This window comes from Nannospalax galili, unplaced genomic scaffold, assembly GCF_000622305.1.
Source record: "Nannospalax galili isolate Female #2095 unplaced genomic scaffold, S.galili_v1.0 scaffold1688, whole genome shotgun sequence".
Lineage (NCBI taxonomy): Eukaryota > Metazoa > Chordata > Mammalia > Rodentia > Spalacidae > Nannospalax > Nannospalax galili.
The window spans coordinates 382,163-407,034 of record NW_008358621.1 but is presented as its reverse complement, the minus strand read 5'-3'; the positions used below and the strand labels follow the sequence as shown (position 1 = coordinate 407,034).

Genomic DNA, 24,872 nt, shown 5'->3' with positions numbered 1-24,872 from the left:
TGGAGTCACACCCAGAGGCTATGCAGAAAAGGAAAAGGGCTGGGAGGTCCCAGGAACCAGGACCCTCAGGTGCACAGGGGGAGGTGCTGTTCTTGACGGATACCCAGGACTGCATGGCCAGATCAACATTTTCAAACAATTCCAAGATGTGTGAATCCTAGCTGTCTGGTCTCTTGGATCTGGTGATCTGGGTTCTAGGAGCTTAAGAGCAACTCTCAGAGAAAGAGTGAAGTTGAGTGATCCACAGACTTGAGGTTGGAAGCTATGACTGGGGGTGAAAGCTGGGCCCCACAAGTAGGGGGCTCTGTGACCACGGGCAGGTGGTTAAACTCGGGGCTCATACATCCTAATCTATAAAGTTAGATTCTCTGATGTCTGCCTCACAGGATTAAACAGCACCTTTATGAAAGGTTTCAGAAGTGGGTTCAAGGGTACAGAGACAGACTGTTGGGGACCGAGGAGTTTATTAGAAAAGTTATTAACAATGTGGACAGAGAGAAAGATACAGCATGGCTCTGAAGAGAGTTCAGACCACAGCACCAGCAACAGACAGCATAGTGGGGGCTCTGAAAAGAGGAATCAGAGCCCGTAGCAGAAGTAGGGTCTCTTCTACCTCTGAGGATGGGGAGGTTCACAACACAAGCCTGCAGCCAGGCTCTCTGAGTCCCAGGCAGGAGGCAAGGAAGGGGTGGGGAGCAGGATGTGTGGCCACCGAACTCCCCTTGATGTGAACTCCCTTCCCAGGAGGGAAACCCTGGCACTTGGGAATCTGTTAGTTAGGGACTCACAGACCCTGCCTCAGTAGGAGCTTGTCAGTGTCTGTGAGGGGGGACGACTGTGCAGGAGTTGTGACAGTAGCCAGATTCTAACACTGTATTCTCACATTGAAAGCTTTCCCTACTCAGAGAACTTGGAATGAAGAGCCAGGTGCTGGACCCAGACAAGCTGGCATGGATAACACCAGCCATGGCTTAAGAGACTGTACTGATTCTGAGTGTTGTATCTATGTCACCCATAACTCTCACTCAGGACCACCCCCCCGCAAGGGAATCATCAGAAACTCCAAGGTCACATGGACAGTGAGTGGTGGAAGGAGATGCCAATCTGCACAGAAGCGGGCTGTGTCCTTTAAGGACAGCCCACGAGTCATTTGTCCACTTGCCCCCACATCTAGAGCCAGGTGGGCACATGACAGAGTGCCATGATTGATAAGTAGTTCTAGAGAGAGCTTAGGGCCAGCTGTTAGCACTCTGAGCTCACTGAACCCCCAGCAGCCTGAAGAAAGGTTGCTCTCACAACAGTCCCTGTGTTATCACCCCTGCTTCGCAGCTGGGGAAACTGAGGTACAAGCAGCATGCTCCAAAGCACACCCAAGGAACGGTGGTCCTACTACCAACATGAAGCAAGATAAAAGTGGGCTCTTCCTGGCATCCCCGAGGGGGACTGTGGTTGAGACACGGGGCCAGTGGTAATGCCAAAGACTTGCTTACAGAGGGCAGGGGCTGACAAGTGATGGGGGCTGGGAGAAAGGAGAGTCAATGCAGGAGGCATAACCTCTAGGGCCTCAAGCAATGGGCAGGATGGTTATGGCTTCCAGAAGGCATTGGGAAGGGATGCCCCCTTCTCTTGTCTTCAGCTCCCGACCTCATGCTCTTTGGTTGTGACTCTGGCCAGGCCCATGCTGGGAAGGAGAGGATGGGGGACAGCTCTGCTTTGACAGGGCCAAGATCTCTAGGGTACCCTGTCCCACTGCTTGGCATCTTGCCTGGCAGAGCCCAGAGACTCGGTGACTGACATGGGCTGCCAACCCCAATTGGCCTCTCTCATGCCTCAGGTTCAGGGTTAGCTTTGGGTTCTGGTTTCCCATCAAAGACTCTCCCTTCCAGAAAGTAAGCCGGAGAGGCAAGCGGGAATCCATGCATGGGGGCACAGCTGGGTTCTGCATTCCCTAAATAGGGAATGACCAGGTGAGGGTTCCAAGCACCAGGTGAGGGTTCCACTGGGGTGTTAGCAAATCTTCAATGCAGTCATCATCATCATCCTATCTATCCCACTCATCCATCATCCACCCTCCCTTCCATCCATTCATTCATTCATTCTTCCACCTATCTGTCCGTCCATCTTCCTTTCATCTATCTATCTACTATCAATCAATCAATCAATCAATCAATCTATCTATCTATCTATCTATCTATCTATATCTATCAATCATCTATCATCTATCTATCTCATCCATCCATCTACCATCCATCAATCCTCCCACTCATTCATCCATCCATCCTATCTATCTTACCCATTCATCCATTCATCCATCCAACCATCCATCCATCCTCCCATCCATCCATTCATCCATCCATCCACCCATCCTCCCCTCCATCTATCTATTCCCTCATTCATCCATCTATATATTCTTTCATCCATCCATCCTCCTATCATCATCCATCCTTCCTCCCATCCATCAATCTATCCTTCTACTCATCCACCTATCCATCCATCCTTCCTCCCATCCATCTATCACTCATCCATTTGTCCATCCTCCCACCCATCCATCTATCCCATTCTTCTATCTGTCCTTCTCTCCATCCATACATCTATCCACTCATCCATTTATCCATCCTCCTATCCATTCATACATCTATCCATCCATCTATCCCACTCCTCCCTCTATCCATCCTCCCCTTCATCCATCTATCCATCTTCCCTTCTATCCATATTCTCCTTCATGCATTTATCCTCTCATCCATTCATCTTTTTACCCATTCATCCATCCATCTATTCTCCCACCCATCCACCTATCTACCATCCATCCATTCATCTTTTGATCCATACATGAACTGCCTATGTGCCATTTGCCTACTTATACATCCACCTATTAGCTGTTCATTCATTTATTCATCCACCATTCATCTACCCAACTGTCTATATACCCACCTACTTGCCATCTACTATCTATCCACCCCATCTATCTGCCCATTCATCTATCTATCTAGTTCATTCATTCATCCATCCATCCATCTGCCTACTATCCATCCACCAATCCATTTGTCTGTCTATCCACCTACTATTCATCTACCATCCATCTATTCACCCACCCATTTCTCCATCTCTCCATTGATTTATCTACAGTGTCCATCTGTCTATCTATCCACCTAGTCCTGTCCATTTACTTGTCCATTTCCCCAAGTGTCTATATACCCACTCACCATCTACCATCTATCCCTCCGCCATCCACTCATCCATTTATTCAGCTAAATGCATACATCTATCTACCTACCATCCACCAACCATCCTTCCATATGTTTTTTCCATCTGTCTATCCACCCGCTACCTTCCCTCCATGTGATAATTCTACCTTGTTTGAGTGTGCCTGAGGTAATGACTGGAGCCCACAGTAGAGGGGAATGCATGCACCTTGCCTGAATGGAGCATGCTTTCTAGTGCAGCAGGCAGGGACAGAACGAGTCACCTAAATACATGTTTGATTCAACCTTATGATGGACGAGGCAGGCTTGACCAGAGGAGGCCCTCACTAGCTGTATTTAAAGTCAGGCAAAGCTTAGGAAGGGCCATGAAGTCAAAGGTCCCAGGACCAGAGAACTCTCAGCTAATGGCACCGATGTTTCTACAGAGTCACTGAGGACAGTCCGGTAGAGGAGGAGAGAGCAGGGCAGAGGCTGAGACACTCCACTGTGCTCATCCCACCCCTTTTACCACAGCCAGAGATCCCTGGACATAGTGCATGGCTTCAACTCTGCCAGGTGTGCTATCGAGAAGGCTGTTCTCCTCTGGTTCAGCCTCATCCCGCTCACCCACCAACCACAATCTCTGGATAATTCGCTAAGCCCATTCCCCCTCTCACCTCCTCCAGTCAAGCCAAGGAGACCCTGTGGACTCCTGGGGCCCCAAAGCCTTCTCTATTACCACCTGCCCCTGAGTACAGGCTGTGCAGGCTTGTCCAACCCTAGCTCAAGGCTATGCATACCTCCCTTAAGTCTAGGGAGTGGCTTTCCTACACTTGGAGTCCCCAGCTCCTTGAAGGGCCTAATGTGTCAGTCATTCACACAGGCATGCAAACGGCAAGGAGTGCCAGCCTTAACACTAAGACCTTGCCTGGGTCCCAGTTCTCCTGTGTCACTCTCTGTGTGGCCCTAGGCCAGTCACTTTCCCCTCTCTGATCCACTCCCCTTCTTCTGTAAAATAGGGCCTGTGGGAAAAGGCCCCTCACTGGCTCCTGATGCCAGAACCTTAAATGAATTCCCATGGAGACTACAGGCCAGTGACATGCACCCAATTAACATTTGTGCCATTACCCATGAATCATCTTTGATGGCTGAGGACAGCCTCTAAGAGTCTCATATGGTGGGACCTGGCCAGGGAGGAGCAGCCTCACTGGGCTGGGGACAGAGGCTGGCGTATACTAGGGTTTGTTTTAATAAACCCTCCCTGGGCTGCGCTCTGGAGGAAGTGAGCACACCAGAATGGGTTCATAAGGTCCTTTTCAATTCCACTGTAATTTAAAATAAATAAGTCAATTGAATGTTTAGAGAGTGAGTTATACCTTATTAGGGACACAGTGAGCTGGGGAAAGTTGGCCAAGGCGAAATTTGAGAAATTGGCCCTGGCCACAAGAGCAATTATAGTGATGCTTTAGAGTGTGGTTTGGGCCAATGATATTTTCATTCTGTCTAATTTATTAGTTTATTAACTTTACGACGAATGGAGAAAGTTATGCCACAACACAGGCCTAATTTGATCAAAGCTGAATTTTCACATCATCTCTAGATGGCTGTCATGAAGAGAAGAGACCCCTGCTTAGGAATCCTTTCCAAGTTTTCCAGAAAGATTCAGGGCAGAGTTCCAGGGCTCTGGGTACCAGCACTGTGAGTGAGGAAGGTCTCAGAGCATCGTGGCTCAGAGCTTGGCTTCATTTATTATCTACCCCGGCTCCTCTGCTTTCCAGGCATGTGGCTCTGGGCAAGTGTTTGGCAAGTTCGGGCCTTGGTTTTCCCTATGTGAAATGGGGGTATTGGTAAGTCCTACTCATGTGGTGAGGAGGAGCCCTGGGTAGGCAGAATTGCCCACCATGGACTGTCTCTCTGGAGCCCAGGACTGTATCTAGCTCACAGCCAGCAGTGGTCATGGTTTCAGAGAGCTAACATTTTGATGATGCCAACAGCCATGGAGGGAGAATAGTTCTCCCCTCAGAGATGCCCACATCCAAATACATCACCTCCCATGGCAAGAGGGACTTGGCAGGTATGAGTATTACTGGGCTTCCTGGGTGGTCGATGGAATCAGAGAGGTCCTTGCTAGAGGGAGTCAGGAGGGTCTGAGGAAGGCTGGAGCTTGGAGGGACAGTAGCTCGGAGGGCATGGGCCCCAGACTCCCTCCCAGAGGGACTCAACACAGAGACATGCATGGCAGGTATCTGATTGTTAGCTGGCTGGTGCTAAGTGCTTCATTCTTTTATCCCCCCAATTTATATTTTAATTGAATTTTTTTGCATTTCATACATCTTAATCATATTTTGACTCCCCTCTCCCCTATCTGTACCCCCTAAATAGCCCCCCACCACCAGATTTCCTGCATTCTGTCATATATGTTAAGGCCTATCAAGTCAAGTTTGTGTCCCTAGATGTCCCTCAGTGTGAGCCCCTCCAGTGGAACCTGGTCAGCCTATCTAGCATCACTCCCTTAAAAGACCAACTTTCCCTCACCTTATTTTTTGAGACAGGGTCTTTCACTAAACCTGGAGCTCAGTAATTGGGCTAGACTAGCTGGCCAGGGAGCCTCAGGGATGTACCTGACTCTGCCTCCCCAGAATCAGGATTACAGGCCATGTACTGCTGTGTTCAGCTTTTTATGTGGATGCCAGGGTTTGAATCCAAACCCTCACACTTGTGTCCAGCCCAGACAACGTGATCAGGAGTGGCCATCTGCAGAGACAACCGCAGAGGAGAGGCCCAGAGGGGCCTGAGAAGTGAGCCACCCGGACATCTGGGTAAAGAAGGCCACGGCAGAGAGAGAAACGTGCTCACTCAGGTGGAGCTGAAAGCCAGCTGGGCCAGGGCTCAGCCTGAGGCCTTCATGGCTACATGGCACCAGGATCAGGGAGGCTTTGGAATGATGGGTGAACAGAGGGTGCAGAGAGAGTCTTTGAGCTCTGTCTGGGCAGAGGCCCGAGGATGGCTGCAGGCAGAGTGTGGTCTTGAAGATCAGAGGTGGAGGTGGTGGTGTAGGGGTAGGATTGATAGGCAAAGTCAGGGAGGAAACCCTAGTGACCACCTTCAGCAATAAGCAGTGACCATATGGCTGGTCAAGAGGTGTGGGGATGGGGCTGTTTCAACTCTCATGCTTGGCTAATAGGGATGTGGATGGACACACCCTTGGGAGACTGTTAGGCAGTGCCAAAGTCCTGACCCTTGTACCTACAAGTGTAATTTTATTGGAAAGAGGGTCTCTGTAGGTGCGATCCAGTTGGGGTGAAGCATGCTGGATCAGGGTGTCCTTAGAAGGAAAAGCAGCAATGGAAACCCAGCCCCATGGAAGAGGCCAGTGATGGCAGGGACAGGTCAGAGTGAGGCAGCTGGGGGCCTCGGCGCGCCAAGGGCTGCAACAGCCACCGACAGCCCACAGGAAGTGAGGTGAGGTTTCTCCTGAGCTCACAGGGCAGCACAGCCCTGTGACAGCTGTAGGTCAGACTTTGAGCTAAGGATGGAGACAATACAGGTTTGCTTGAAAGCCACCATCTGCGTCCCATTTGGTTACAGACAGTCCAGGAAACTAATACAGAGGGCCTTGGTGCCATCTGAATACTTGCCTGCCTATACCCAGCAGTTCCTCTACCAGGGACACGAGAAACAAACGCTCTGTTTCAAGCAGTTTTATATATTGATCAAAGCTGGAAACAGCAAATCCAATGTCCTACCACAAAGAAAATGGATAAATACACTCTAATAAATCCGTGAAATGGAATATTATGCACACAGCAACAAAGGAAGAACGAACGAACCAGTCCTCCATGGAGACAGAGACAAATTTCCTAAACATTATACTGAGAGAGGAGAGTGAGGCTAAATAATTCAGAATAATATGTCCATCTAGAGGAGAAACCATGTGAAGGGCTCAGATGTTTCTTATCTTACTCGGGGTTATGGGTTGAGACTGGGCATGATTCCTTGAGCTGGACTCTACCTATGACTTGTCTTACTGCCTGCATGTCACAGCTTAATGTGAAAGTAGAGATAGGGACCACACAGGACAGTGGCTGTAGTCTCCCGGGGACATCAGAGTAAGGCTCCAATGGCCTCGAGAGGCGGGGGCTGGGCTGCCTGAGGTGTCTGAGAGCAGGACTGCTGGCCTTCAGTGGTCTCTCAAGAGAGGCTGGCAGAACCTCCTGGTGTTCCCCCAGTTGGCATTCCAGCCCGGACAAGCAGGACAAAGAGAGGCCAGGAGAGGAGACTCTTCCCCACCGGTGTCTCTTTACCACCTCTGCTTGGCACCCTCAATTCTCATGGGCTCATGCCCTCCCAGGATACCCTGAGGTGTAGTGCTCTGGGCCTGGCCCACAGAGGGGCCTTCAGCAGCTACCAGGGACAGGAGGAAAAGGCTACCCAGGGTAGGGAAGAGCTGAGCTCCTTGTTGCTGGAAGAATGGGTGAAGGCTCAGAGGCCAAATCCTCTGCCCAGGGCATGGATTGCCCTGAACTGAACTTCCTGGCTGCTGGGTACAGGAGCAGATACATTGTAGTATGGTAAGGAAGGGCAGGTACCCTGGCTTCAGACCACCCCAGTTCAAATCCTGGCTGTGCCTTTTGTTTCACTCGAAACAAGGTATTTAACCTCTTGGGACTTCAGGTTGTCCATCTGCAAAATGGGCTAATAGCAGAACCACCTTCACGCAGTCAGTCCCAGGTGAGTGCATACTGCTCTTATTAGCTGACATTGGTCTTCCTGGATTCTAGCAACTGCAAAGACAAGGACCTAACCCAGACTTCTGCTCCAAAGCCCTGTGAGGGCTGTAGATCCAGGAAAAGACCTCCTGAGGGTACATCCTCCTCTTTTTGGGGCAGGGTGGGTGGGATGCATGGTGAGGGGCTGTCTCCTTCTTGTAGGGTGCTGAAGCATGGAGCTGATGCAGTTTAGTTATGGCTAATCTCTAGATGAAGCAGTGTGAGCTTGGGGCTGTCTGCCGGGTACCAGTAGGGGCCCACCTAGAACCTTCTCTTTCAGTCCCATCAGTGCCTGGGCTGCTACAGCCCGAGGCCTTCTCAAATCCCAGGGCTGTCCTGTCCTTCAGGCTCCCTGGCTCCAGGACTTTGCCTCCAGGGGCTGTTGGCCCATAGATCTCCCAGAGTGACCAGGGCCATGCCCCTGCCTCACACCACACCCATGTCAAGTCAGAAAAATGACAATGCTGGTCTTTGAATACTCTCAGGTGAGGACTGGTGGTGGGGTTGCCAGAGCTGTGGTGGGACACAAGTGTGAGACTTGTCTGCTGGTGATGGAGGTGATGGACCACGGCCTCTGTGGTGGAGGGAGCACAGTTTATCAGTGGCTCCAGAACAGGCCTAGAGCCTCTGACTGGAAAGGGAGGGGCTCCCAGACCTGAAGAATCCACAGCCAACTGGGGCTGGGGTGGGTCGATGGGTACTGCACTTAGTCAGAATGCCCCCCCGCCGAAAGCAACAAGAGCCCCCTCCTTTGTGCTCTCCCCACACCCTCACTTTCCCAGTACTGAGCTCAGCAGAGGCAGGTGGACATGGGCAGACGCAGACAGGAGCCACATTCAGGGTGGATGAGGGGACCCTCAGTTAGGCTGTGGGAGGCTCACAGAATGTCCACAGAACACGGTGTCTCACTTGTCGTTCAATGGTTCCCCCCCATCTTCTTATTACATTTTACAATGTACAATTTGTCCCCTGCAGAACACTTAGGTAAGGCACAAAGCACATTATAAAATGCAGCTGCGATTCACGTCTTCGCACCACTGCTTGCCAGAGGCCAGGCAAGGCATTTGCGAGATAAGAGCTCCTCCAGTTCCCACAGCAGCTTGGGGATCTTTTTTCCAATGAGCAATCGGAGGCTCTGAATTCTACCCAGTGTCTACTCCTGGCAGTGCTGGACTTCAGCTGACCACCCTCTGCTCCATAGCCCAGGATGTTGGGGTCCTGGATACCCTAGCCCCAGCTGGCTGAGTACGAACAAGAGCATCAGTGGACAGAGTGGACCTCGCTAGGGGTTTGACTCTTGTCTTAGTCATCTGCTTGTTGTGTGACCTTGGGCAAGTCCCACAAACCTCTCTGATCTTTATCTTCTCAGCTAAGACAGAGCTACTCTGCTGTGACATTGTGCCGGCACATGTGTAAATGGGTGGAGTGTGGGTAGAGCAGTGTGCTGGATAGCTTTAGTGTCAACTTGACACACCTGGGTTAAGGGAGCCTCAGTTGGGGAATTTCCTCTATTGGACTGGCCTGTGGCCATGTCTGAGGGGCATCTTCTTGATGAGTGATGTGGGAGGGCCCAGCCCACTGTGGGTGGTGCCACCCCTGGGCAGGTGGGCGTGTGTTGCATAAGAAAACAGGCTGAGCAGGGGCCAGGGGAGCAAAGCCAGTAAGCAACGTTCCTCCATGGCCTGTGCTCCAGCTCCTGCTTCCAGGTTCCTGCCCTGAGTTCCTACCTTGGGCTCCCTGATGAACTATGACCTGGGAGATGTAAGACAAATAAAACCCTTTCCTCCCCAAGTTGGTATTGGTCAGAGTATTTTGCCACAGCAATGAAGAACAAACTAGGACAAGCAGGGACAACATACTGAGGTCACAACACACATGACCACAGCACTGAGAACTTGGGGCTCTGGCTTTATCATCGCTCCTGAAAGAGAAGCAAAAAGACTCAGGGATGTTAAAGTGCTCGATAGTCTTCATCAGGGTTGGGGCAGAGAGGGATGACTGGACTTGGTATGATGTTCCCCACAAAATATACATGGTGCTCAGAGACAATTGCATGTGGGGAAAAAAGCAAGGGAGGTGCAATGGCATGGCCTTGTGCAGAAAGGGTGGGCCTGCAAGTGCCCATATCCTAGGTATAACTACAGCATCCACACAGCTCATAGGGAACTCTCCAGGGAAGGCCGTGCTGCTCTGAGCATCCGCACGCGTAAACACAGTGCCAGCAATTCCTCAGAGCTGGTGTTTCCTCCCTCTAGGACTCCAGGGGCCTGCCAGGCATTGGTCTCTAGTGCAACAGTCCCCTGGCTCCCACAATGACTGTACACAGTGACCAGTTATCAAGATTGTGGTGCACAGTCCACCTCCCTCAACTGTACAGGGAGGTGAGTGTGGTCAGGAAACTGACGCTCAGGCAAGCTGTGTGACTGACTGAGTTACTACTTAATGTCACTGGCCCAGGTCTCTTAGCTCCATGTCAGGCAGGGGTCCACCAGCCAGGCCTTCAGCCAGAATTTATTTATCTATATAAGAAATGGTTCTCGGGCTGGAGAGATGGCTCAGTGGTCAAGAACACTGGCTGTTCTTATAGAAGACCTGTGTTTGAATCCCAGCACCTACATGGCCGCTAACAACTGTCTGTAACTCCAGTTCCAGAGGACCCGACAGCCTCTTCTGTCCTCCGTGGGCATTGTACAACACGGGTGCACTTACCCACATGAAGGCAATTCTTCACGCATATGCATAAAATAAAAATAATAAATTATGTGTGTGTGTGTGTGTGTATGTGTGTGTGTGTATGTATATGAAATGGTTCTCAGCCTCTGACTATGGGAAACACTGCCTGGAATCATTCTGGAAGTCTGGCTGAAGTGAGACAGAGGTACCAAGTCCTGGCCCACAAGGCACGTGCACTAGCAAGATCAGAAGCAAAATATCTCCTGGTAAATCAGAGAGCCAGCTGGAAAACATTGAGTTCAGAGACCAGCAACCCCACCAGCAGGCCCAATGGGACCAAGCGACTGTGGCCAGTGGCTGTGGATGGCTTGGGAGCGCAGGCCAGCATCTCTACCAAAGTGGCCTCTGATTTGACACACACATAGAAGAGTTTAGGTCAGAGCAAATGTCTTGGGGTAGCTGCAAACTTGGGGAGAAGGTCTGGGTAACCAGAGGTTTTTGGTGAGGGGCTGAGGGAGGCCGGCCAGGTGGATGGCCAGATAGGGAGCCTGGTGAAAACTGCCAAGCTAGTGCAGGCTGCTCGTGCTGTGAAGATGCGATGCCACTTTAGGATGCTCCCTCTGGCTGCTGGGCATGTGTACAGTGAGGGACTGGGATTCCCCCAGAGAGGATTGGAGTTGGATAGAAGCCCACAGTCCCCGGCTGGACATTAGGAAACGTGGCCCCTGGCCCTAGCTCCATCACCACTGGGCTGTGTGACCCGATTCTGTTCACTCAACTTCTCTGGTCCTCCTTCCTTCCTATAAACTGACTCAGTAGTCCTGCAGTCTTGTTCCATGGTCTCAGCTGAGGGCTGTCATTTGCAAATTAAAGTGACACACCTGGTACAAAAGGCTCACCAACCAGAAAGTTCTTTACTAAACTCATCTATCCAGTTCCCATCCACCTGTCCTTCTACGTATCCATGCATGCATCCATCCGTCTGCCCATCCATATGCCCACTTACCTATCCAGTTTGCCAGTCATCCATCCACCTACTCATTCATTTATTCAGCCATTCATCCATCCATTGACCTACCCATCCTTTCATTCATCCCTCCCTCTACCCATTTGTTAATCCACCTGTACATCCATCTCTCTACTTGTCCAGGTTGTTTGCCAGTATCCATTCAACTACCTATGTATACATGCATCCATTTACCTCTATCATCTATCTATCTATCTATCTATCTATCTATCTATCTATCTATCATCTATCTATACATTCATACATATGCTAATACATCTGCCTATCCATCCTTCCATACATACATCCACTTGTCCACCCATCCAAGCTGCCATCCATCCATCTGTCCATCTATTCATTCATCCATCCATCCATCCATCTTCCCATCTATCCATCCATCCATGCATCCATCCTTCCATCCATATGTTCACTTGTCTATCCATCTAAGTTGCCATCCATTCATTCATCTACCTATTCATTCACCTATCCATCCATGCATCAATCCATACATCCCATCCATACACTCAGTCACCCATCCATCTCCTCATCCATCTGTGCATCCATCTGCTCATCCATCCATCCATCCATCCATCCATCCATCCATCTGCTCATCCATCCATCCATCCATCCACACTTTCACTCAGTCATCTGTCCATCCGTCCACCTATTCAGTCACCTATCCACCTATGCAACAACCCATACATCCACCCATACATACACTCAGTCATCTTTCCATCTATCCATCCATCTGTCCATCCATCCATCCATCCCTCTACTAATCCATTCATGCATCCATCTACTCAATCATCCACCCATCCACCATGAATGCATCTACCCTTCTACTCAGTCATCTATTCATCCATCCACGCATCTACCCATGCATCCACCCATGCATCCACCTATGCATCCACTCATCCATCCATCCATTCATCCATCCACCCATCCATCCACTCACCTACCAGTCCATCTGCCTGTCTGTCCACCTGTCCATCTATGCACCTGTGTCAGTCCTCCCTTCTCCACCAGTCTCCTTAACCTTCATCCCCTAAACACAATTACCTTCCATGGCAACAGGGATTCTCTCAGAACCTGGCAATTATATTAGACTAAAATAACATATTAGGGAGGAGGTTTGAATCACCCAGAGCACGTTCTAATGTGCAGAAACACCTGTGCAACAAAGACTTTGTTCTGAACTGTTTACTAAATTAGGCCTTTCTGGACATTTTCAGCCTTCACTTTTTTTAATACCAGCAATAAAATAGTTATATAATTAGTAATAAAGCTGACAGCCTGTTACTGATTTTTCACTTAGAAAGAGTATATGTGGTGTGTGTGTGTGTGTGTGTGTGTGTGTGTGTGTGTATGTAGCTCAGGTTTTCTGACTGTGAATATATAAATTAGTTTCCATGTCAGCAGTTACATCCCCATAGTCTGTGGGCCATGGAGATGCCAGCCTGGAAAAGCCCGAACTTTGAACTTTTTGCTCTCTCTACTTGAGGGTCCACCAGCCCTCATGAGCTCTACACCCAGCCCAGTCCTCACCAGCACCCATTTTAGGAAGAAGCTATGGTGTGTGCCCCAGGAGTCACCTGACCCTCTCTCTCTGGTGTCTCCCACTTGCAATCTATCAGTGTTCAGTGTGCCTACCATTTCTACTTCCTCCTCCTGTCACCCTCATGGTCCCCCCATTACCTCTCAGGAGTGTCAAGCTGTAATGTCATAATTGGCTTTGGTTGTCACTTGACATACCTGGGAAGGGGGAACCTCCATTGGGGGATTGTCTCCATCAGATTGGCCTGTGGTCATGTCTGTGAGGTATTTTTCTTGATTGTTGAGTGATATGGGAGGGCCCAGCCCACTGTGGGCAGTGTCACCCCTGGGCAGGTGGACCTGGGCTGTATAAGAAAGCAGGCTGAGCACAGGACAGGGGAGCAAGCCAGTAAACATTCCTCCAAGGTCCGTGCTTCAGCTCCTCCCTTGCCTCCAGGTTCCTGCCTTGAGTTCCTATCTGATCTCCCTCAAAGATGGAACTGTAAGATGAAATAAACTCCTTTCTCTTAAGTTGGTTCTGGTCAGTGTTTTATCACAGCAACAGAACACGCCATGAAGTTATTTCAATGGTCCCCCCATCCCACCCCCCGCCACTCTCAGAACACAGGTTCTCTCATGGCCTAGAATGTTCTAGACAGTGTCCTCTCTCTGCCTGCTGGTTAGAACAACACTGGGCTAGTTCTGACCCTGATGCTGGGTCGCTGCCCCGCTGACTTTATTTAATGGACAGGCCCTCAGAATTGTTTGTTCTTTTGGAGACAATGTCGCTGGCCTGGAACTGTCAACAATCCTGCCTCAGCTCCCTGGTGCGTCCGTTGTGGTTTATGGACCAGCAGCACTGCCTTCTCTCTGCCATGGCTGGATTCTAGAACCTTGGGCCTAGCTCAGACCCATGGAAGGAGAAGCTGCATTCCAATGGCAGATTCCACAGCTGCTGGGCCACACCTGGCCTCTTGGCCTCCCCATATATGTCACTCAGCAGGGTCACTAAGTCCCTACCCTCTGGACTATCCATCCACATCTTGAGCATGCTCCAGCCTGTGTATAGAATGCTCATTCCCTGCAGGCCTGTGGCTGCTTTATCATGCCACCCAGGCCATAGAGAGACCCCAGCTGGGCTGGCAGAGCCTCATCACCCCTCACTCTCCTATGTTGCCAGGACAGAGCTGGGAATGCCCTCTGCTGGGCTCAGGGCCCTGACTCCCATGTTCATTTGTCTCCCAGTGCCTGCAGTTAGCAAAGATGCTCTTCTTAAGGGACAAGTGACGAAGTGGTAGCTCACGGTGGGCATCGGAGCCTCAATCCAGGGCACAGCCTGGTACTGGCCAGCAGCTCCTGACAAGACACAGGGGGAGATGCCATCCCTGGAAGGTTCCTAGTTAGAGGCAGAATGCTACCCAGAGGAAGGATGGGGCTGCCCAGAGTTAGTCTCTATCTAGCCCAGAGAGGGTTTCCAGGCAGCCAAATCCTGCTCCAGGGGTTTGCCTCCAGCTCTCCAGCAAGTCCTTCCCTCCCCAGGGCTGAGCTGGAGCCTGTGAGTGGGTCCAGCGGGCTGTACCACACAGTGTAAAGTGTTGGGTTTAATCAGACAACGCAAGCCAGAGACAGGCTGATTGCTGAAGGGCCGTAGCTACCAGCTAATTAACCTAACAACCTTTCACCAAGCTGCTGTGCAGGGCACTGAGGACCTAAAGATGGTGGGCAGAGGGCGCCCACCCTTAGAAACAAGGTCCGTCTTTGGGGATGGGAATGGGGTTGGGGTTGGGATGGCCAGAGGTGAGCCCCGTACTTGCACTACCCCAGTGCATCACCAGAGGGCAGAAGACAGCTTTGCCAGAGTTTTATTGCCCTCCCTCCCAGGCTAGACCCCTGAGTGCGGGTGGAAGGGCAGGGGTGTGTTTTGTGAGTCCCAGTGGTCCCTGGGGCAGGTGGGTGAGCAAAGTTGCAAGGGAGGGGCAGCTGTGGACTCAGTAGAGCACACCCCATTTTCCAGCCTCAAAGGCCTTAGCTCTCCCAAAACACAACAAACACCCTGGCCCTCCTGCCAGCCATGGAAACATAGAAGCTGCACTGCTTGGCAAGATGCTGAGGCCATAGAGGGACATCAAGCCAGAGATGAGAGATAAGCTGGGACAGTGGGCATGAAAGGGTCCAACATGTGTGTATGTGTCTGCACACGTGTGTGTATACATGCCCACATGTGTGTGCCGTGTATCTAAGTATTGCTTAGCACGGAGGCAGAAACATCCCAGCCTGCAGCAGGGTCCTGACAGGAGGATAAATAAAAGAAATAATATTCAGAAAATCAAAGGAGACCAATGTCAAGAAAATAAAGACAAATGTCCTCTTTGGGAATTGGTGGAGGAAATAGGCGAAAGAAAGAGGTGCTGTTGAAACTTTTGAGATGCCAAGGAGCAGCCTGAGCTGTGAAGGAGACTGGCATGGCCCTGTAGGGCTTTTCATGACTTCAGTGGGCAGCAGACTGTCCAGTAGACAGTGGCATCCAGCATGCAAAGCTGAGGGAAACACAGCGGGCTCCCCAGCTCCGAAGGAAGGATGTAGTCTACTTGTAGGACAGGGGCAGGAAGAGCTTCTGGGCCACATGGATATTTGAGCTGGGCCTGAAGGACACTGGGCTTCAAAAGTCAGGGAATGGCAGATTCTTCCTGAGAAGGAGGGGCAAACAGGAAGGCAGAGGTCAGCACTGGGAGTGGAAGCAGAGAGAGAGAGAGAGAGAGAGAGAGAGAGAGAGAGAGAGAGAGAGAGAAGGCAGTAGGGGCCGAGGAGGGGGACAGTTCCCTGGGGATCTGGACAGCACATTTGAGGCCTGTTAGGCTAAATCATTTCTCTTGCAGGTTGATAGAACTGAATACAGTGGCCAGGGTAGCAGGCAGAGACTGGGGACAGTGCCTGAATACTCAAGAGCTTGGGTTGGGTTTGGTTTCCTTTTCTTCACCAGAGCATTCACCAGTCTTGTGAACATGCATGCATGTATGTGTGTGCATGTGTGTGTGCTTGCACATATGATCCTGTGTCAGGGTGGAGAGATAGGCCTCATTCCAGTCTCCCTCATTGGCACTTGAGCCTGGCCCTAGTCTGGGGTGGGCACTGGACCCCTGAGTTTGATGAGCTGTCCACAATGGCCCCAGGACTAGACACAACTCCACTGATTCACAGAGAGCCTCAGCATGAGTGTTAACTCAGACGTGGCCTGCGCAAGCTGTGTGACCTTGGATAGGAGTCATTTTGTGTCACCATCACTCCTAAAAGATTCAGCCAGGGTAAGGCTTGCTCCATGGATAGTTGTCAGGGTTAAGTTAAACAGTGGACAGGAAGAGGTCTGTGCTGGATAGCTTTAGTGTCAACTTGACATGCCTGGGTTGAGGGAGCCTCAATTGGGGAATTGCCTCCATTGGACACGTCTGTGGCCATGTCTGTGGGGCATCTTCTTGATTGTTGAGTGATGTGGGAGGGGCCAGACCACTGTGGGTATTGCCACCCCTAGGCAGGTGGGCCTGTGTTGGATAAGAGAGGAAGCCGAGCAGGGGCCAAGGGAGCAAGTCAGTAAGCAGTGATCCTCCATGGCCTGAGCTCCAGCTCCTGACTCCAGGTTCCTGCCCTGAGTTCCTATCTTGGGCTCCCTGATGAACTGTGACCTGGGAAATATAAGACAAATATCAAACCTGTTCCTCCTCAAGTTGGTAGTGGTCAGAGTGTTTTGTCACAGCAATGGAGAGACAAACTAAGACAGGGTCTGCTGACTGTTTGGGTCAGGCTTCTCTCATCTGGACACAACCCATCAGCTACTGGCCCAGCTAGCCTTTCCTGGGGCAGTGGCCTCTATTCCAGACCCTGCATCTGCCACTGAGGATTGAAGATGGAGACAGAGTCTGGTACTGAGGGACAAGACTGAGGAGAGAGGCTGAGTGCAGACTGGGCAGACCCTTGCTCTGGGATGTGGCACAGAGGGACCCTTGGAGGTGGCAGGCTCAGGAGAGATCCACTGGACCACAGAGGAGAAGCATGCCACAGCCCATCATAACAGGGGCTGTGGAGGCCAGCTTGCTCATGTTCTAGAAGGTTGGTCCAGGGCCCGGCACATAGATATCCTGGACCCACAGTAACATTCTGCCTCTACTCAGACCAAGTGGTAAGAGGTAGCCCTGGAACTTGTCAATGTCTTTATGGGAACAGACCATCTTCCTCCATTACCTTCAAATGTGGATCTGGCTATGGGGTCACAAAACAATCTAGAATTATCTGTGTCTTGAGCCTCCCATGGAATATTTTGGCATTGGGGTGCATAGGGATCAGATGGACTGTGTGGTGAAGGGTTTTCCAAACCTCAACACCGCATTGTTTTAAAACCCAGGTTTCCTGTTCCCTGACCTAGCTCTGGGCTTGAATCAAATTCTGCCCCAGTGGGTCCTGGGAATTCACATTATCAAGGAACTTCCAAGAGGATCCTGGGGCTACTGGTGTGTGCCTGCCCTGGGGGTGGGGCTGGCCAGAAGACAGGGCATCTAACTTTGGCTTAGACAGTGTGGAAGGCAGGTTATGGAAAGCTCCCCTAGTGGCCAGAAGGAGAACTGCAGCTCTTGTCTAAAATAATCTGATTCCTACTTGGAGTCGAAAGCTGGTTTTTCAAATTTGATATCGTCACTAAAGTGACGAAAACAACAGCCATCCATACTCACGGCGGGCCAGGAACTGGGTGGATAGAACCTGGGCTGGGTGGTCAGCTCCTGAGGGGCAAACCTGGTGTTTGTCTTGTTGCCCAGTACTTTCAGCAAGCCCTGCACACAGGAGGTGCTCAACGAGTGCTTGCTGACTGGTGAGTTCATGAAAGAACAAGTGACCACTTCAGGGTCAAGCAGCACATGTTTTGGAGCCAGGAGACGTGTGGCTTGTGGTAATAGGCAGAGAGCAAAGGAGCTAACAATGGAAAGGCAAGCATTTGAGCTGCGTACTAACACATTTATCAGAGAGGAAACGTGTAACATCTCAAAGGGCCACACATCCCTGGCTCTTTGAACTAAACAGTTAGTGTGTCTATTTAAAAACCAGAGTGTGTTTTCATTAGAACAAGTTCTAGAGGGCTTCTCTGTAGAGAAGATTGTCTGCCCACCGGGAGTGGCCTTGTCCCTCCCTGGACATCTACCTACCTCGTGTCTCTGCATACACAGCCCCTTCCACTTAGAGACCCCGCCCCCAGGCCTTCTTTGTCTAGAGCCACTTCCAATGCCACTGCCCCCATCTCCCCAACCCCTGTAGCTGAGTCACCGTGCCTGTGCCTGAGCTGTCCCTAGGATGATTCCAGCTTCATTGCTTGAATGGTTATCTGTTTATCCTGACCAGTTAACAGCTTCTCTCTGCTTTCTCTCTTTCCAATCCCCACCACACATTGTTCGCCTCTGAGTGCCAATCAGGTTCTGGGGTGCTGAGGTGGGGAGGGATACACGGACTCTGGGGGCCATTATGGGCTGGTGGATGTGGAGTGGAGGGGGTAGGCTTTAAGCTCCACTGAGGCCAGGATTAGTCTAGACTCCATGGTTGATAACTTCTCTTGTATATTCTGCATCCTTGGTGGGTGTACATGAGACCCAAAGTCATCAGAGCCATCAGGGGAGGGCACTTCCTCTAGCGTCCTGACTCCACCTGCCGCTTCCCCCACCTCTCCCTTTACTATCAGGACTTGGGAAGGGAGAACCACACATTTGGCTCTTCACAAAGCCCCAGGCCTTGCTTAACCCAGCCAGTTGTTCTGAGCCATGTGGTTGAGATGTACATGTTCACTTGTCTGTGGGATGTGGAAATGAGGCTTCAGGCTCCTGGGTGAGCTTCTCAGTCACAGTGAGCCATTGCCTTTGGGGAATTCTGAGGTGCTGAGCAAATGGCAGCTTGCTTTCTTGCTCTCTGTGCCTGGCCACCCTTGACCCCTGGTATCCTTGGATCATTCAAACCCCTTCTCAACTCAGGACCTTTGTAATTGCTCTACCTGGAATGCCCTCTGCCCCTTACCCTGGTGGATGATTGTTTATACTCTAGGTCTCTGCTTAGATGTTATTTAGGAAATGTAACCCTGTACCCTATGACCCACCCTTTGACCATGATTGCCCTTATTTGCATAAACTATTTGCATGGACCCTATTTGCATGGTCCTAATTTTCACAGCAGAAATTGCGTCTCTGGAAATGATGTGCGCAGAGGCTCATGCTACTTCGCAGAACTGTACACTGATTGAATCTGGCCTGTCTTCCTTCCATAGTGTGAATTACATGCTGGAAACTGCATACAAGAAACTCCCCCTAACCATACTCTTGAGGACTGGAGAGATGGCTCAGTGAGTAGGTACCCCACCATGTAAATGGGAGGCTTGGAGTTTAGATCCCACCTCCCAAGTGAACACTGGCTAGGTGTGGTATCCTAGTTGGAATCCCAATATCTAGGGGCAGGGCTTTTCAGAGTAGATTGGTTAGCTAAATTACCTGGTTAAACTAGACTAGTCAAGTTTAAGGGCTTGGGACTGAAGTGAGAAACCTTCTGAAATACAGAAGGTAAAGAAAAGTTGAGGAGGGCACCTGATGTCAGCATCTGGTCTGGTCTCTACATGCATGAACACATGTATATGCACATAAGCACACATGCCCAAAAGAAACAAAACAAAACAAAACCAAAAACACCACTTCTCCCAAATGGAGCTACCTGCATCCATGCTATAAACTGTATTCTAGTCACTGCCTCGTACCCTGCCCCACGTTACAGGAGGTACAATAGTTACAGCCTATGGGCACCCTATCCATCACACATTGGATGGATGGGCCTCCGGGTCACAGTGACATGCTCAGGGCAGCACACCTGAACCTATCAGGAGGTAGGCACCCTGCCACCCACCAACTTCCACCCACCAGCTGTGTGAAGCTTGGGGAGTCCCTGTGCACCTCGCAGCTCCCCAGGAAACTGTTCTTCGAAGTCCTGTGATCTCAGCCTCATTCTCACCCTTTCCCCAGCTGAAGAGGAAGCAGCTCAGACAGCTGCGGAGCTGGGACTCTGGGCTGAGATGCATTAATTTGTAAATATCTTCATTTATATGTAAATGCAGAGCCCAAAGCCCCACTGCCAACCCTAATGGGGCCCTGCAGCCTGGCACAGCTCTTCCTGCACTGGCTCGGCTGCCAGTAATACTCCCAATCTCATTAGACTGCACGGCCCAGTCCTTTCCTGTCCCCTGGTGTTCCCTAAGTAGGTTGGCTCTGTTCCCTGGGGTGCCCTCTGCTTGGGAGACCTCAGTGTGGTGTAGAAGGGCTCTGAGAGAAGGCTGGAAGAAAACAGACCTGGCCGCAAGTCTTGAGACTAGACTGAAGTCAGTGCTACTGTGTGACCTTGGGCAAGTCCTGTTCCTTCTCCAGGTCTTGTTTTCCTCAGCTGTAAAGCAAAGGCCCTTTGGTGTAGTGTAGAAAGGGGTGATTTGAGGTCTGATCAAGTTCATGTCATCCCAGTGGGAGTTCCTTACACAGGTCATCCCTTGACTTTGCTAACTTAGACACCTTCTGTTAAAAAAAAAATGCATAATAGGATGGGATGGGGCTGGACAGATGTCTCAGTGCTGTTCAGCTCTCAGTACCCACAAACAACCAACCATCCAAGTCTAGTTCCAGGGGATTCGATGTCCATTCTGGCCCCTGTGGGCATTGCACACATGGGTGCAGTTGCATACATGCAGGCAAAACACTCATACACATAAAATAAAAATAATAAATAAATAAAAGAAATGCGGAGAAGGGGGTATAAAACGATAATGCTGCTTTACCAGGTTCAAGGGGTTTGTTGGTAAGGATGGTAAGGATCTAGAGAGAAAGCTTGTACACAGGGACTTTAGGGAAAAGTGTGTTTTGCCTTGTGGTGGTGACTGAAGGGTTGTTTGGGGCTCAGGAGCAAGCATTCTCAGCTCAGCACTGCATACTGCAGGTACCCAAATTCATCCCTGGGCTCTTATGAGGCTGCAGAGAACTGCTTGCTGCTTTCATCCCTGTTTGGACACCAGGAAACTCGGTCCCAGAGTCATCAGCTTCAGATGTCACTAAGATAGGTAGAACAGTCAGCATTCTGAACTGGACTACTGGACGGCAATTTCTCCTAAATTGTAGTCACAGAAAGCTCAGCCTAGTCAGCCTGCTTTCCAGGGCGGGGGGCACTGAAAGAAGGGGGAAGCTGAGACTCTGAGTCAAGGTTACTAGGTGGGCAGTGGCAGAACTGGGACTTGAACTCGGGTCTTTGTGCACCTACTGGCTTTCTGCAGGCCAGTGAGCAGAAACAGGTGAGAGTGCAGCTGCGGGATGTTGGGGGGTGGCGGTCTGGGTTTTCTTCTTGCCTTAGGAATCAGAGCTGGGGAGTCATCACAAGGCCACACCCGTGACCAGGACCAGATGGACATGAGGGAATAATCCGGGGATCCTGTGTTACCTCAGGGGGATTGGACAGAAGCCAAGAAGTCACGTGCTACCGGACTCTGTGGTTCCTGGAACAGTGGTAATTTTCTCCACTGAGTTTTTATCTCCTTTCTCATCTTGATGGTAATGATTTGTGTTCAGCCTACTTTAATAGTCTAACTCACCCCAATTCCTTTCTGGAAGTGGGGAAGGAGAAATTATACCACCTGTGTGCCTCCTCGGAGCCCTGGATACTCTCATCCTCAACAGGCGATCAGCAAGTCAGCAGATGGCTGGGCCTGAGGTCTTGTGTGGTGCCTGAGAGGAGGCAGGAGCGAGGTCCTCAAGGGCTCATCGCCACTATGTCCTTGCTGGGTAGATCAGGAGGCCCTGTGCACCCTTTGCAAAAGCGTCTGTCCCAGCCTCTAATTTTCCTGAGGCTCATATCCACTGATGAGATCCTCAAAGTCATCCATTCCCTTTGCGAATTCCATCAGATGTCTACTAAGTGCCAGTTCTCAGCTGAGAGCGAGAAAACAGGAGACCAGCAGATGCCTGCCCTCCCCTCCCATGGAGCTCAAAGTTCCAGTTAGAGTCTAAGCATACCTCGACATCAGGGACTCACTGGGACGCAGGCACTCACCGGGATGCCCCAGCTGCCTCACCCAATACACACGTGGGCTGTGTCAACTGAGAGGCAACCATGATGCCTACATGGCCAAGTCCTCCCTGGGTTCTGAGCTCCTGATGCTTTCTGAGGGATCTGGCAAAACGTTTGCCACGTAGTATGAAAGAGCAAGTTCTCTCTCTCTCTCTCTCTCTCTCTCTCTCTCTCTCTCTCTCTCTTCACACTCAACATCACCATGAAGCTACTTTGTTGAGGCCATAATATCCCCCCTGGAGGAGGGTGGGGACTCGGGGAACCAGGGAGACCTGTCCTGCTGGATGTGGGCTGCTCAGGTGACCCTGTCTGAGTTGGGTTTTGAAGACTTGATGAAGAGTTTAACCAGGAAGTTGAGTGGGATGGCACACACCTTTAATCCCAGAACTTGGGAGGCAGAGGCAGGCAGAGCTCTGTGAGATTGAGGCAAGCCTGGTCTATGTAGGGAGTTCCAGGACATGGGGCTACAGGGAGAGCCTGCCTCAAAACACAGAATCGAAACAAAACAAAAACTCCAAACAAACACAAAAATGAGTTTACCAAGTGGGAGGAGAGGCCAGTGTGCATAAAGGGTCGGGGAGAAGATGGCAGCCTTTGGGGAGTGTGTAGCACTGCGGGTACCCACATATGTAGAATGTGGCAGGCCCCATTACGATGCTGAATTACTTGATTCCTTATCCTGCTGCTTCTGACCTGGGAATCTGGGTGTCCCCCACTCCTGGAGCTTTTATGGCTTGAGAAACCCCAGAAGGGAGGACAATGGAATGTGTTACATGGCTTTCCAAGCTGGGTAGAGCTGGTTCTCCAACCAGCTCTGTCCTTGTGTGCTGTGTGACTTTACGCACATTGCTTACACTCTCTGGACCTCAGTGTCCCACCTGCAAGTGGGATTTGCAAAATCTCCATTTGTGAAACCCACCATGCAGGGCTGTGGGAGGAGCTATGGCCTGACCCTCTTCTCTTTCCTCCAGGGCTTGGCCCTGGTTCTGCAAGGAGAGCTGTCAGCAATGTGCTCCAAGCCCAGGGAGGGGATATAGCCCCTCCAGGCCCTGCCCCTCCCTTCCCCTGCTCGCCCTGCCTGCCACTAGGGTCTCAGGTGACCTCACCTCACGGTGGACTGGTACACAAGGTCTTCCCTCTTTCGGTAATTCTCCATGTGTGAGTAGTTGGTGGAGAACATGGCGTCGAACGTGAAGATCTTCTGCTTGATGGCACCGCCGTCTGTCACCTGCCACAGAGCACAGGGGAGTCACAGGTGAGCAAGTGTCCAGCCAGCCCTAGCTGCCCCTACCCTCTACCCCTCCCTAACCCTCTGCTCACAGGACTTACATCAGGATGGTGAAGGTGCTAACTGCCAGCCCCTCCTTTACACTCCCACAGACTCCAGGGGTTTTAGAATCCAAGCAGTTGCTAATCCAAAACATGGAAACTTCAAAAAAGAACCAAAGGGCCAGCAAATTGGCTCAGCAGGTAAAGGGCCTTGCTGCCAAACCTGATGTCCTGAGTTCAATCCCTTGGGTCTCATAGGGTGGAAGGAGAGAACCAACTCCCATATAGTCCTCTGACCTCTATATGTGTACCATGGTATACACAGGCATAAATAAATAAATAAATAAATAAATAAATAAATAAATAAATAATAAAACATTTAAAAAGAACCATAGCCTCTGGCCACAGGAGGTCAAACCCAGTACCACGTTCCAGAGAAAGAAACAGTAGATACATATTCAGAGGACAAGACTGTCCAGCGCAGAACCTTCCTGTCCTGTTCCTCCTTCTTCCTCTTGTTAAAGCCTTGTATGCCAAGCCCCCAGAGGGGAACAGCCCCCCATGTACAGAAGACTGTCAACCTGTGAGTAAACCCAGGACCTCCCCACCTGTGGACATGAGCACTGGCTTCTGAGCAGCGAGCAGTGGGGCCTTTAGTTCTGCTAATGCTGGGGAGGGTCTCTGAGGCTCTGTAGAGCCAGGCAGGGGCAGAACAGCTCCTCTGGCTCTTTCCATGGCCTCAGGGACCCCTCTGCTGGGACAGCCCTGCCCTGCAGAAATGACCGGCACAGCCTGCAGAGCTGTAGGCAGGACCCGAGTGTGGGAACGGGCTTTGCAGAGTGAGGTATGGGGTCCTGGCCTGACTCCAGAGTCAGAGAAGAGGAGGAAGGATGGGGCAGGCTGGCCAGGAAGATGGAGGGAACCACAGGCCAGGGGAAAGCCAGCATGCAGCTCATGAAGAGACAAGCTGTATGATAGTCATTTCTAGTGTGTGTGTGTGTGTGTGTGTGTGTGTGTGTGTGTGTGTGTGTGTGTAACGTGTATGTGTGAGGGGGAAGACTGTGGAGGTTAGAGGTCAGCTTTGTAGAATTGGTTCTCGCCTTCCATATTTATGTGGGTTCTGGGGATTGAACTCAGGTCATCAGATTGGAGTGGCAAGGGCCTTTACCGCTGGCTAGCTTTAGTGTCAACTTGACACACCTGGGTTGAGGGAGCCTCAGTTGGGGAATTGCCTTCATTGGACTGGCCTGTGGCCATGTCCATGGGGCACCTTCTTGATTGTTGAGTGATGTGGGAGGGCCCAGCCCACTGTGGGTGGTGCCACCCCGG

General features: G+C 50.9%; 1 protein-coding gene across 1 annotated transcript in view; it reads right to left on the bottom strand.

Annotated features, from left to right (window-relative positions):
* The window catches only part of Igsf21 (immunoglobin superfamily member 21), a 251,959-nt gene that overhangs the window by 62,221 nt on the left and 164,866 nt on the right, over nt 1-24,872 (bottom strand). Inside the window, exon 3 of the mRNA XM_008821807.2 lies at nt 23,381-23,502. Coding sequence (XP_008820029.1) covers nt 23,381-23,502 — 122 coding nt within the window. The remainder of the gene's footprint in view (nt 1-23,380; nt 23,503-24,872) is intronic.